Source organism: Onychomys torridus, chromosome 5, assembly GCF_903995425.1.
Source record: "Onychomys torridus chromosome 5, mOncTor1.1, whole genome shotgun sequence".
Classification (NCBI taxonomy): Eukaryota; Metazoa; Chordata; class Mammalia; order Rodentia; family Cricetidae; genus Onychomys; species Onychomys torridus.
The window spans coordinates 90171082-90184229 of NC_050447.1; the positions used below are offsets into that span (position 1 = coordinate 90171082).

The 13148-nt window shown below is 47.2% G+C and overlaps 1 protein-coding gene across 3 annotated transcripts in view; it reads left to right on the forward strand.

Annotated features, from left to right (window-relative positions):
• The window catches only part of Pcnx2 (pecanex 2), a 163834-nt gene that overhangs the window by 54514 nt on the left and 96172 nt on the right, over positions 1-13148 (forward strand). For all 3 annotated transcript variants that reach the window (XM_036186896.1, XM_036186897.1, XM_036186898.1), the window contains exons 13-15: positions 1728-1899; positions 9529-9639; positions 10310-10401. In XM_036186896.1, the coding sequence (XP_036042789.1) occupies positions 1728-1899; positions 9529-9639; positions 10310-10401 (375 nt within the window). The remainder of the gene's footprint in view (positions 1-1727; positions 1900-9528; positions 9640-10309; positions 10402-13148) is intronic.

Consider the following 13148-nt stretch of genomic DNA (forward strand, 5'->3'; position numbering starts at 1 on the left):
CTGCTTAATTATGTTTCTTAAACCATGTCAGTTTGAGGAAATGTCTCCCGTGTGTGTGTTTTAATGCACCACACAGCTATTTATACCAGCTAATTTATTTGGCCGTTTACTTAGTCAGAGTGTTTAGATTTCATTCTGGCTTTGGTCTTATTATTTTTTAATGCAAAGAAAGTATTCTCTTGTATTTATTAATCCATGACCTACTTGGATTCTGAAGAAAATTCCCTACCAGTGCAACAATTTTTTTTTTTCAAAGACTGAGCTCAGCCACAGGACCAAAGGCAGCCAGTCTCTGTGACAGACGCTGGTATTGTCCTGTTGAAAGATGGTCTCAGAATAGGACCATTTCTATTTAGGAAGCAGTGCCAATTTAAATTCCCTTTCTAAATATAACACATTTGAGGCAGTAACTAAAAACACCAGTCTGAGACCAGGCCAATCTTCCTCTGCTTGCTGCTCACAAGGTGGTTCATGAATTGCAAAGTGCACGCTTCACCTGCTTCATTGCGGGCTTCTCAGATCTTATGAATTGTGCATCTACTTCAGAGATGTGGGAGTTCTGCTGGGTTTGCCCCATGGCACAATATCCTATTCCTTATTTTAAAATATTTGAAAGTTTTATTATTTCTGAGCATGTGTGCACACTCTGTGTGTGCATGTATATGTTGTGTGTGCATGAGATCACACCACAGTGCACGTATGGAGGTCAGAGGACAACTTATGGAGTTGGCTCTCTCCTTCCACCTTTATGTGAGTGTCTGGGATGGAACCCTGTGCACCAGACTTGTACAGCAAGCACTTTTCCCCACTGTGCCATTCTGTCACCTTTCCCCTTAATTTCTCACAGCCACTTGGAAAGGAGAAAGGTGTTACTACCCCTTTTAACAATCTTGAGGACTAAGATGAGGTCTACAAAGGTTCCCCTTGGATGAAAAGTGCTATCAGTAATTAGTCAAACAAGCAAGGTTTTTTTAAGTCCAGGAAGTCAACTGTTCTGCCCTGTTGAGACACACACCTGCTCATCTGGCCATCACAGCTTTCTCCTCCATGGCCTGCTTCCTGTCATGAGAGAATTAAAGCCCCCCACACAATGCTATTTTCTTCTTGATAGGAAACCCAAGTTAAATGTGCATAACTCACATAGGTCTCAAAGCGTCTTGCACCTGAAAGGAGCAAGGAGAATGGAAGTCTGCCCCCAAGGAGAGTCTTGGGTTAGATGGGTTTCTCTGGGGGTGGTGCTTACAGGTAAATCTTGTTGGAGTTAAATGGCAATATTCTCTTTGATAGTCTCATTCTGGTTTGGCAAAATCAACATCAAGCATGTTTTGGCATCTGTCTGTTAGTCTTCCCCTTTCTCTTCCTGGTATTTTGAGCTTATAAATTACAGCAGGGTGGGGATGGGTATTAGGGGTAGGAATGGGTGTTGAGGTAGGGATGGGTGTTGGGTTTGGGATGAGTATTGAGGTAGGGATGGGTGTTGGGGCAGGGATGGGTATTGGGGTAGGGATTGGTATTGGGGTGGGGATAGGTATTGGGGTAGGGATGGGTATTGGGGTGGGGATAGGTATTGGGGTAGAGATGGGTATTGGGGTAGGGATAGGCATTGGGTTGCGGATGGGTGTTGGGGTAGTATCAGTTGTATCATATGGTGTAAGTTCCTGACTGTGTGACTCTTTTCAGTGAGTCAAAGTAAAAGGTACAACCTGGAAATTGTATTTGTTTTCCAGGGACACAACCAAATCATAGCCTATAGCAGACCAATCTATTTCTGTATGCTGTGTGGCCTTATTTTGCTTCTTGATGCAGGGGCCAAAGCCAGGCACCCTCCCAGCTATGTTGTATATGGCCTGAAGCTCTTCTCACCAGAGACCCTGCAATCAGTCAGGGACCATTTAATAGGTGAGTGAGTTTTGGGGTTATGGGGAAGAGTCTTGGGAAGGGAAGGTATGTCTCCTCTTTATCTTTTGCATCTCTAAGGGAAAAATCCTGCACACTTGATGACTGCTGTGAAGAGCCAAATATGTTCCTCTTGGCTTTTGTTTATAGAAGACTGTGAGCCCAAGACAACAATGCTTGGGGGGAGGTAGGCTGGACGGCTCAGCTGTCATTCTTTAGGCACTATCCACCTTGATGTTTTTGAGTCAGAGTCTCTCAGTAATTGAGAATAGTAAACTAGGGCTGTCTCCACCCCCCCCGGCCCTGGAATTACAAGCCCCTGCCACCACAACTCACTTTTTATGTGGTTCTGGGTATTGAATTCACATCCTCACTCTTACAAGGCAAGCACTTCACCTACTGCGACGTCTCCCTAGCTCTTAACAATGGGATTCTTTGAAAGGACTTTGATATCTATGACCAAGAAGTTGCACCCCTGTGACATGTGAAGCATGCTGGCAGTGATGCTGGCAGAGGTGAGCTGGCCATTGGGCAATGGCTTCAGGCCTCTCTCCACACAGCCCAGGTACTATGGTCATGCATGAATGGGCTCCTGTCTCGGCTCTGGTCACTCTAGCTTGTTCTGCCATGCTTGGCTTGGCTTAAAATCCAAGTAGTGCCTGTCTTCAGTGCTTCACTCAGGGGAGCCGCCTTGCATAGGTGAGGTCTTCAACACTAGAAGCAGCCTGTCATATGCTTGGGTCCTAGCCCTCTGTTTGCTCTCTCTCTCTCTCTCTCTCTCTCTCTCTCTCTCTCTCTCTCTCTCTCTGTTGTTGTATGATAAAATACCTTGACAAAATCAACTTAAGGGAGAAAGGATTTCTTTCAGCTCCAATGCAAAGCATCCTGATGAGAAGTCAAGGCTGCAGGCATGAAGCCCCTGGACACATCACAGCCACAGTCAGGAAGTAAAGAGCAGTGAATGCTAGTGATCAGGTCTCTCTCCTCATCTTAAACAGTCCAGGACCCCACCCCATGGAATGAACCCTCCTGCCTTTAGAATGGGTCTTCCCACCTCAATTAACCTAATCAACATAATCTGTCACAGACAAGATCAGAGGCTAAATAATCTCCCTGGTGATCCAGATCTATCAAGTTGACCCCACCAACCATCACATCTTACTAAGTGAGCAACATTCTGCTGAAAGGGGATTGGGGATTGGGGTGGGGGGCAATAACACGGGGTGGGGGAAGATAAAAAAATGATCCACTTTACAACTCCCATAGTTTTGAGTGAATTAATAGAAAAAGGCCCTGTACCAACATTGACTTCATGTTATCACTTTGCAAAAAGTCTCTGCAGTACTGATCTATAGCCCCAAAGACTCTGGCACATGCTCTGGGGATTTCTGTGATGGTGTTGCGGAGTTATACACTTCTGAACGTGTAATGACTGTGACCACCCAAACTTGTAAAGACAGTGGCAAAGTCAGGGCCTGATACTCACATTGCCCTCAAGATGTTCATTTCCTGATGAGCTCTCCTAGTCTCACGTCAGCGCTGCCCTTTCCTGGCCTCCCTGACAGGTCCCTGGATCTCTGCAGTGGTCCTGGGGTAGGTGCCCAGATGTGCGAGGAACTTTCTGTGTCCTGTGCAGTTGAAAACCTGGGTAGGGATGTGGCTTGGAACTCCTTCCTCACTGGTCCCTTCCCTTTTCTTTTCCTGCTGGGTCTGTTGTGGACTTTACGTACACAGATGCATGTCACACATACACACATAGTCACACACATACACATATGCACACATACATACATACATACATACATACACAGACACGTATATACAGACATACCACACACACTCACATACAAACAAACTCACCCACAAACAAACATAACACACACACACACACACACACACACACACACACACACACACACACACACTCACATATACATACATGGACACAGCATATGCACACTTCTTCCTGAAAGCTCACCTTGTGTGCAAACCCAGAATTTCACTTCCTAGTACATCTATGGAAGAACCAAGCAGCCTAAAGGCAAAGGCCTGGAGAACATGTTTCAGAACACCTCAGGTTCAAGTAGGAAACAGAATCCTGGGAGAATAAAAGGAAGAGAGCCCTGAGTAGATAGGTCAGTGCCTGTGAGAGCAAGTGCCCCAGCCCTGCTGATGTTTCTCTCTCTTCCATGGTTTGAAGTCATTATAAGCCACATGAAAAGCATCAGGCCTTTTCTCCTCAGCATACCATACTCTCCCAAGGTCCTGCCAGCCATAGTGGGGAAGCTCGAGTTAGGATAGAAATGTCTTGTCAGGACCAGACACATGAACACATGTTAGAATACTTCTTGGGATTTTAATTTCATTCAATAGGTTAGTCGATTTTCTTTTTCAAGTAGCAGTGTTGGAGCCCTGTAGCTCAAGGTCATACAAGGAGCTAGCTGGGTGGTGGTGGCACACGCCTTTAATCCCAGCACTCAAGAGGCAGAGGCAGGTGGATCTCTGTGAGTTTGAGGCCAACCTGGTCTCCAGAGCGAGTTCCAGGAAAGGCTACAACGAGAACCCTGTTGAAGAAGAAGAAGAAGAAGAAGAAGGAGGAGGAGGAGGAGGAGGAGGAGGAGGAGGAGGAGGAGGAGGAGGAAATGTAAAAGGATGTGAGAAGATGTCTGTGTCCAAATACTGCCTCTCCCTTGCCATACCTCTTGGCTACCTTTCCCCCAGATCACCAGTGTGGACCAGCGTTTTAATTCCATCTCTTGCAGGGGCATGGATATGCTGCCTAACCCGAGCTCCCGTCAGTTTGGCTTCTGCTCCTCTCTTCCTAGGCTCTGGGGTGTTCTGCCGAAGCTAGAGCCCTCACTTCCCTGAGTTTCATATCTATCCTCTGGCCAGCCTTACTTCACAACACCTGACCCATGTGATGGTAATCTGCTTCCATGTGTCACCTTTGATTCGTATCTCCCTGGCCAGCCTGTCTTGTCAGTGCAGATGGAGCGGAGAGCCTGCTTGGCCTCTCACTGCTGAACTCCTGTGCGCTGCTCAGTGCCTGGAAGCCACAGGCACCAGATAAGCCTTGGCGGAGTGGAGTAACTAAGGAATACAGAGGTAGTCACCAAGTACTCCACAAGTTAATGAGCAAATGAGGTTTTGGAGTGCCTCCCACTCATAAATCACAGACAGCTCCCTGGACCCTCAGACCTGGCTTCCTGAAGAAGAGTATTTTACAGATAATTGTAGAACGAGACTTGAGGATGCTGGTTGTGACGGGACAGACCTGTGGTCCCAACACTTGTTGAGGATTAGGAGTTCACAGTTGCTGTTGGCTAACTTAGCAAGTTGGAGGCCAGTCTGAGTTACATGGGATCCTATCTTTAAAAGACAGCAAAAATAAAAACAGCACCCCTCCAAACCAAAAAAAAAAAAAAAAAAAAAAAAAAAAAAGGAGAGAGGGAGAAGAAGGAGGAGAAGGAGAAGAGAAGGAAGAGGAGAAAGAGGGAGCAGGAAAGGAGAAGGGAGGGGCAGGGAAGGAAGAGAGGCTTAAGAGAGGCAAAGCCTGACACACTTCACTTACAAATTGCTTTTCATGTCTGGATCCTGCTCACCCTCCCTTCTTATATTTCTTTACTTTGCTACTCCGAGAAAGCCAGCACCCTGAGTTCCTGGCGTACCCTGCTTTGCACTGCAGGAGAACCAGAGACTTTATTAGGGCTCAGAAGGGAAGTGGGTTATGCTTGGTTGAAGCCTGAGGTATTTGTTTAGCTGTGACCCGTGCCTCCAAATAGGCCGCTGGACATTAGCTGCCTCTTTTTCTTCAAGTCCATTCCTCCAGAGTGTGGGAGAGACAGGGGCTGTGGCTTTCCTACCTCCCTTCTGAAACACATTTCTCTCCTTAAAACTTCCTAATACATATTGTCTGCTCCTCAACAGCGACAGGTAAAAACGGTGATAAATAACGGAGCGAGCTGACGAGATGATATCTGTGGCTCAGATAAAAGGAGAACCAGAAGAATAGCAATCCCTGAGTAAGGAGGGAGGGGGTTAAACACACCATTTGCACAGAGCATAGAACAACTGAAAAAATGCGTAAGAACAAAGCAGAGGAGGCACATGCTGAGAGGGTTTCTGACTTTGTAGGAGAAGACAAGAGCAATTCAAGGTCACCGTGCTCCGTGCAGTCTCTTCTCCAAGAGACCTAGTGATGTAGCTACTGCCACCGTCATATCCAGGGATCAGGAGAGAAGGAGAAAGCCAGGACTATGAGATTAGCAGAGAGGTGTTCCCTGGTTTCCAGGGCTAGTTTCCCGTCAGAAACCTTCCTGGGCTGTGGTGACATCCCATCAGAACCCAGGTGGAAAGGAAAACAAGCAGCCCATGGCTTTGTAGCCCAGGAGCTGAGTCCCGGAGCAAGGGACCAGCTGGGTGTCTCCCTCTGGGACAGCACAGCATCTCTCCCTTTGCCTGTCTGTCTCTGGGCCCAAACATTGCCTTTTCATTGCTATTGTTTTTTAAAAAATTTTAATGTGTGTGTTATGTGTATGTATGTGATGTGTGTGGTATGTATGTGGTGTTCTTGTATGTGTATTTGTGTGTGTTGTGTATATGCTTGAGTGTGTATGTGTGTGTGTGTGTGTGTATGTGTGTGTGTCTGTATGCACATGTGCATGTATTGGCCCATGCCACAGCACAGCACATGTGTGGAACTCAGAGAACCACTTTTGGGAGTTGGTTTTCTCCTACCAAAGGTTCTAGGGGTCAAACTCAGGTCATCAGTTTTATGCAACAAGGGTTTTTCCCTGCTGAGCCATCTCGCCAGCCCTTACTGTGGTTTTTAAAATTATATCAATGCCCCCTTGCCTTTCTTCTCTCCCCTTACTATGTTCTGTTTGTTGTTTTGAGACAGGGATCTCACTAGGTAAACTAGGCTGGCCTTTAACTTGTGGCCATGATATTGTGACCAAGATCTTGTCTCAACCCCCTGAGGGCTGAGATTATAAGTCTGCACCACCATGCTTGATTATATGAGGTACAGGGGCTTGTCCCTCTCGAGCTCCATGCATGCTAGGCAAGAGCCACATCCCCAGCCCAACTGCCCTCTTTTAAAGGAAACCCTTCACATTGGTTTAGGGCCACAAGGGACCCACAAGGGTCTCGACTTCATCATCTGCATCTAAGACACTGTGACAAGAGCCACGTTGAGGACTTCAGCATCTTTTGGAGGGGACACACACACACACACACACACACACACACACACACACACACACAGAGAGAGAGAGAGAGAGAGAGAGAGAGAGAGAGAGAGAGAGAGAGACTCACAGTAGAAGGACAAGAGAAGCAAGGGCTAAAAACACACAACCTGCAGTGATACCACTGACCCCTCCAGCAGAGCCACACGGAGCTGGCCCTCCCTGGGCTACAGCCAGAGCATGGGGAACGGTCCCACAGGCCTTCTTGGGGCGGGGTCTGCCACACACTACACGTTCAGGCTCTGCTTGGCAGTCCCATCCTTGGATGGAGAGAGGAGGAGAGGACAGCTTTAGGAGATCAGATCTGCTGCTCAAAGAGAGCCCAGCCTAGGCTGCCTCCCTGGGAAGAGGGGTCACTTGTCCATCCAGTGGTAGGGTCAATGCCGTGGGAAAGGTTGTGATGCTGTTAGTCATTGGGGGTGTGAAGGAGAAACAGCTCAAAGGCAAGGAGATGGACAGGTGATGAATGATGTTAGGAGAGCCTGAAGTGGAAAAAGAAGCAGCAGAGTAATGGATGATGGATGGATGGATGGATGGATGGATGGATGGATGGATGATGGAATGATAGATAGATAGATGATGGATGGATAGGTGATGATGATGGAGATAGATGATATAGATAGATAAATAGATAGATAGATAGATAGATAGATAGATAATAGTTGACAGATAATGGATAGACAGATGAAAGATAGATGACAGTTGAATGAATAGATAGATGATAGATGATGGTGATAAAAGACAGATAAACAGGCAGACAGACAGACAGAGTTTGTGGTGCTGAAGATTGAACTCAGGGCCTCAAATATCCGGTCAAGTGCTCCACAACTAACCCAAATCCCCAGTCCTCTGTTAACTTTTCATTTTGAGATAGGCTCTCATTAACTTCCATAGGCTGGCCTCAAATTCACTCCATATTCCAAACTGCCTTGGGACTTACAATCTTCGGCTTGCTGAATAGCTGTCATTATAGCCTGCACCTCCAAGCCTGTCAGGGATAACATTCTTCTGTGAGTTAGTTCTTTCACTTGTGCTGAGCTGTGTGTATTCCGTGGATCACTGTTTTCCCTCCTTGGCGAGAATCTCCTTTGCTTGCATTTGCAGGTGACCGGCCTCTACAGTGGGTACTCATTTCCTGGGCTCAGGGCGGCTGCTGACCTTGGGGAAGGCATTTCTATTACTGCCTGTCTGGGTAACTTCAGCAAGAGCCTATGAGCGAGACTGGCTTTGTGATTACCCTGTGGATGGGAAGGCCACAGCTCTCAGCCTCCCATGTCAGAAGAGGGAGGGCACAGCTGTGTTGGGGCCTGCAGAGTGAGACTCCAGGGACAAGAGCTGGCTTGAACCACACCAACTAGGTTAGTCCTAGGTTAATGAGAGACCTTGTGTGAACAAACAAGGCAAGATGGCTCCTGAGGGACGATACCTGAGGTCAACCACTGGGCTCCACATGCATACACACACACACACACACACACACTCTCTACATACACAAGCACTGCCCCCCTCCCACTACAAACATGCATGTATACACACACAATGTGGTCAGCCAATCTCATGTAACTGTTTGCACAACAAAACCTCCAGAACAACCTACATTTGTGTTCCCGACCACGGTTGCTCCTATCTGGCTCATTTCTTTTGAGGAGAGCTGTGTGTTGCAACAACAGCTGTGTGTTGTTCCTTCCTGCACAGAAGTTGGAGCAAGAATCAGGGTCCTCGGTAGCCACTTGCCTTAAAAAAAAAAACAGACAAACAAACAAACAAAACAAATATGTTGGATTCCAGACAGACAAGTTGCAGCCAAGTACGACAAACCATTACAGGCTTCAGATGTTACCTGAATGGCTTTCATTTGTGTTTGGTGGAAGCTTAGAGGTCTGCTAAGAACACATTTTAAAGGCAGTGTGGCACTGGCACTTTAACATCCCATGTCTCCATGATCAGGAAGCCCTAGTCAGGAGTGCTGGGTCTTGTGGATCATTAACGCAAGTATGGCTTTTTTTTTTTCTCTCTGAAAACGTCACCTTACACTGTTGTCTCCTTTTGCACATCTTTCTGGAATTTTCCCTGTCCTCTAATCCCCCTCCTCATCTCCCCAGGTCTGATTCTTTTCTGAGCTGCAGACAGAGAGCCTTCCTCCCTCCTCCACCACGAGCTCTCCATTAGGTCCCAAGCTGGTTGCAGACCAGCCCTGGATAATGCACTTGCTATTTCTTTTTTCTCCTCCTCTAGTGGCCTGGGTGAGAGGAGTCCTTGCTGCCTCAGTTTCCCTGGAAGGGGTAAAGAATCCGAAAGGGGGAAGGCAGCCACATTGCAGCCACACTGTGGTGGCCATGGTTACCCCGCCCCATGCTCACGGCTGCCTTTGTCTGCTCATTTCCAGTGTTTCTGTGCTGCTTCCCTGTGCTCTCCCTCCTCGGGCTCTTCCCACAGATCAACACCTTCTGCACGTACCTCCTGGAACAAGTCGACATGCTGCTCTTTGGAGGTTCTGGTGAGTCCTTGACCCTGCTCTTCCTGGGAAGGGTTTTCAGTTTGAACAAGATTTGGGGGGGGGGTCCCAGGGACAGAGGATGGGGGCTTAACTGGGAGGTTTGCTCTGTCTTGAGCTCCAAACCTGCTTTAGTTTGGATTTCCTGGGCCTCATAGAATCAGAAGTGGCCTCCCCAGCAAAGGTACATGGAAGGGAAGGGTTTCCCTTGATTTGGAGTGAGTGAGGAGGGCTCTTCAAACTCTTCTTTAGAAGAAGTGTGTGTGTATGTATGCGTGTATGTGTGTGTGTGTGTGTGTGTGTGTGTGTGTGTGTGTGTGTGTGTAAGCATGCACATGTATCATTGTGGGAATAGGTCAGCATGCACTTGTGTGCGTAGTGTTGTGGATGTGTGTTTTGAGAGTACCTATGAGCCTTGAAAAGTTTTCCTCCAAAAGACACATGACCCCAGTGTCCTCTGGGAGTGGCATACAGGGCTGGCCCTTAGTGTTATTATTCCACGAATAGTCAGTTCCATGGTCACAATCTTCCCCACCCTACGTGATCTGTGTTTTTGGATGGATCCTGTGGCCAGGGAACTTATACTGAAAGCAACAGCCCCTTTCCGTCCTTACCCCTCTACTAATTTTGGAAAGGGCTCCTCTAGTAAGTTGTAATGACGTTTGTATTCCAGCTGTTTCTGGAATCACATCAGCTGTGTACAGTGTGGGCCGGAGTGTCTTGGTAGCAGCCCTGCTCCATGCCTTCTGCTTCAGTGCCGTGAAGGTAAGTATGCAAACATTCCAGTGGTGACCATAGCCTGTGCCACTCAGCATGTTTTAATCAGATCTTTCTTCAGGGGGCCTGGCTGAGTTTGGAGATAGGTTGTCACAGTGCCTGGCTTATCCTAGGATGTAACCCTCACCTGCCTAGTCTCCTTTGATGTCCCTTCTATGGTCAGGAACACCAGAAGGACTTCTGCTGGCCATGGGAGTCATTGTAACCCACGTGTTCATTTTGCTTTTGTCTGAGGTGGCACCTCAAATATGGTGGGGTTACACCTGTGTGAAGCTGTGTGGACCAGGGAATGGAGTGGGAGGGTACAACCACACCAGTGCAGAATCTAGGACATAGATGGACTTCAGCATTCCCCAGAACAAGAAGAGCAAAGCCCGGGGTGGGTCTAGGAAAGGAAGGAGATGAGGAAACTAGACAAGCGCAGACATTGGAAGCCAAGGATGTTCCGTCAGACATGTAACTGTTGCACACATATGGCCCAATCGTACATGTGCACACCGCGGGGCTATGGATCGAGACTGTGTATTTACAAGGCCCAGAGTAATCCTGTATCTCTAGTGGAAGAATGGCATGTGTAGAACACAGGAGGAAGCAGTCTAGATCCTTCTTCAACAAGAGGAAGTCCGCAAGTAACATCCAAAATGGAAGAAAGTCAAACTAGAAAAATTGGCTCGTTTGGGAGTGGGAAGAAATAGGTGAAGAAGAAACAGCCGTGAGTGATCACCTGCAGAAGCAGGAGCTGGGGCCTTGTAGGGCCCCCTTCAGCAAGGTCACTGCCTTCTCAGGGTTGGGAGCCAACACTTTCCAGCTCTGAGGTTTCCAGAGTGTTGAGGCAGGCTTCTGATGAGGAGGTACTCAGGGAGGTCTGTTTCTCCTGTGGAGGGTGTCGGCTTCTCTTGCTTGGTATGGGACAAGTGACAAATAGTAATGGAATATTAATGGCCCTAGTTGCCATTTTAAACACCTTTTGGTTAATAAATAAATAAATATTGCATTTCTCTCTTCTCATCTGTGAGTGCTGACTTTCCAAATGGTCCCACGTTGACTCTCCCACTTCAGATGCGGCACCTATTAAATGTTGTGAATTGACTGAATGTGGTTAGTGAACTCACCCGGGGGGCCTGGGGAGAGGGGAAAGTGCACCCCATCTTCCATAAACACTGATGGTGTTAGTCAGGTTCTCTAGAAGAATGGGTTGATAGAATGAAAATGAATCAATCTCTCTCTCTCTCTCTCTCTCTCTCTCTCTCTCTCTCTCTCACATTCATATATATACATGCATATGTATATATACATATACATATAAAGGACATTTATTAGAATGGCTTATAGACTGTGGTCCAGCTAGTCCAACAATGGCTGTGTACAAATGGAAGGTCCAATAATCCAGCAGATTTTGTTCCATGAGGCTGATGTCTCAGTCAGTCTTCAGTGTGCTCAGGAATCCTAAAGAAGGAGGCTCTAATTCAGTGAAGGAAAGGACTTGCTAGTGTGAGTGAGAGGAAGCAGGCAGAAGGTGAGCTTCTTTTGTCCATGTCCTTATGTAGGCTGCCAGCAGAAGGTGTGGCCCTGATTAGAGGTGGGTCTTCCCACTTCAAATGATTTAATTAAGAAAAGAATCCCTCACAGGGTTACCCGGCTACTTGGAATTTAGTTAACTCCAGATGTAGTCAAGTTGACCAGCAAGAACAGCCATCACACTGCCCAAGCCAGAGCTGGGGTTGGACTGTTTTCCTCTGGTGCTTTCTCTACACCACTGTGCTTACTCTGTTTCTAACATGGATATTGTGCTTTGTACATCTTCTTCAGTCTTGTGCTGGCTAATCTTCTGTCAGCTTGACACACAAATCAGAGTCATCTGGAAGGAGGGAGCTTCAATTGAGAAAATGCCTCCATCAGATCTGGCTGTAAGGCATTTTCTTAATTAGTGATTGATGGGGGAGGGCCCAGTCCACGGTGGATGGTACAATCCCTGGGCTGATGGTCCTGGGTTGTATAGAAAGCAGGCTGAGCAAGCCAGTAAGCAGCATCTCTCCATGGCCTCTGCATCAGCTCCAGGTTCCTGCCCTGCCTGAGTGTCTGCCCTGACTCCTTCAGTGATGGACAGTGATGTGGAAGTATACACTGAATAAACCCTTTCCTCCCCAACTTGCTTTTTGCTCATCGTGTTTCATTGCAGAAATAGAAACCCTAAGACAAGTGTGATGGATGAATAGGTCCACATGAACAATGGCTGCATGTCAGCCGCTGACCAGGGACATCTCTCTCCAGCTACGTCTTAGTATGTGTTTATTGCCTTGATTTATTGCTGTTGTTGCCCATGGTAGCTGGGAGATGCAACCAAGCACAGCTGCAAGGAGCCTGGAAAATCCCTGTCTTAGGGACCTCCACTCAGGTAAAGCCTGGTCCTTGACAATAACACAGAAAAGAATTTTAGGGTACGTCAGAGTGATGCAAAGTTATCCGGTTTATTAAGCAGAGAGATGAAGCAATATACACAGGGGAACATTTAAAAATAAAATTGCATAGGAAAACTGAAGTGTACTCCCTAAGGCATAACTGTGGGCTTCTTAAGGGAGAGGCACCCCCCGCCCCAAGTGCCTCAGCCAAGGCTATAAAATTATTGGAGTCTTGGGAAGTTCCCTTGCACAGAGGACATAATTTATAACCAGATTCAAAGAGTAAGTACAGTTTACAAAGGAAGTGAAATTCCAATTTGTCTTTTAATGTGTGCG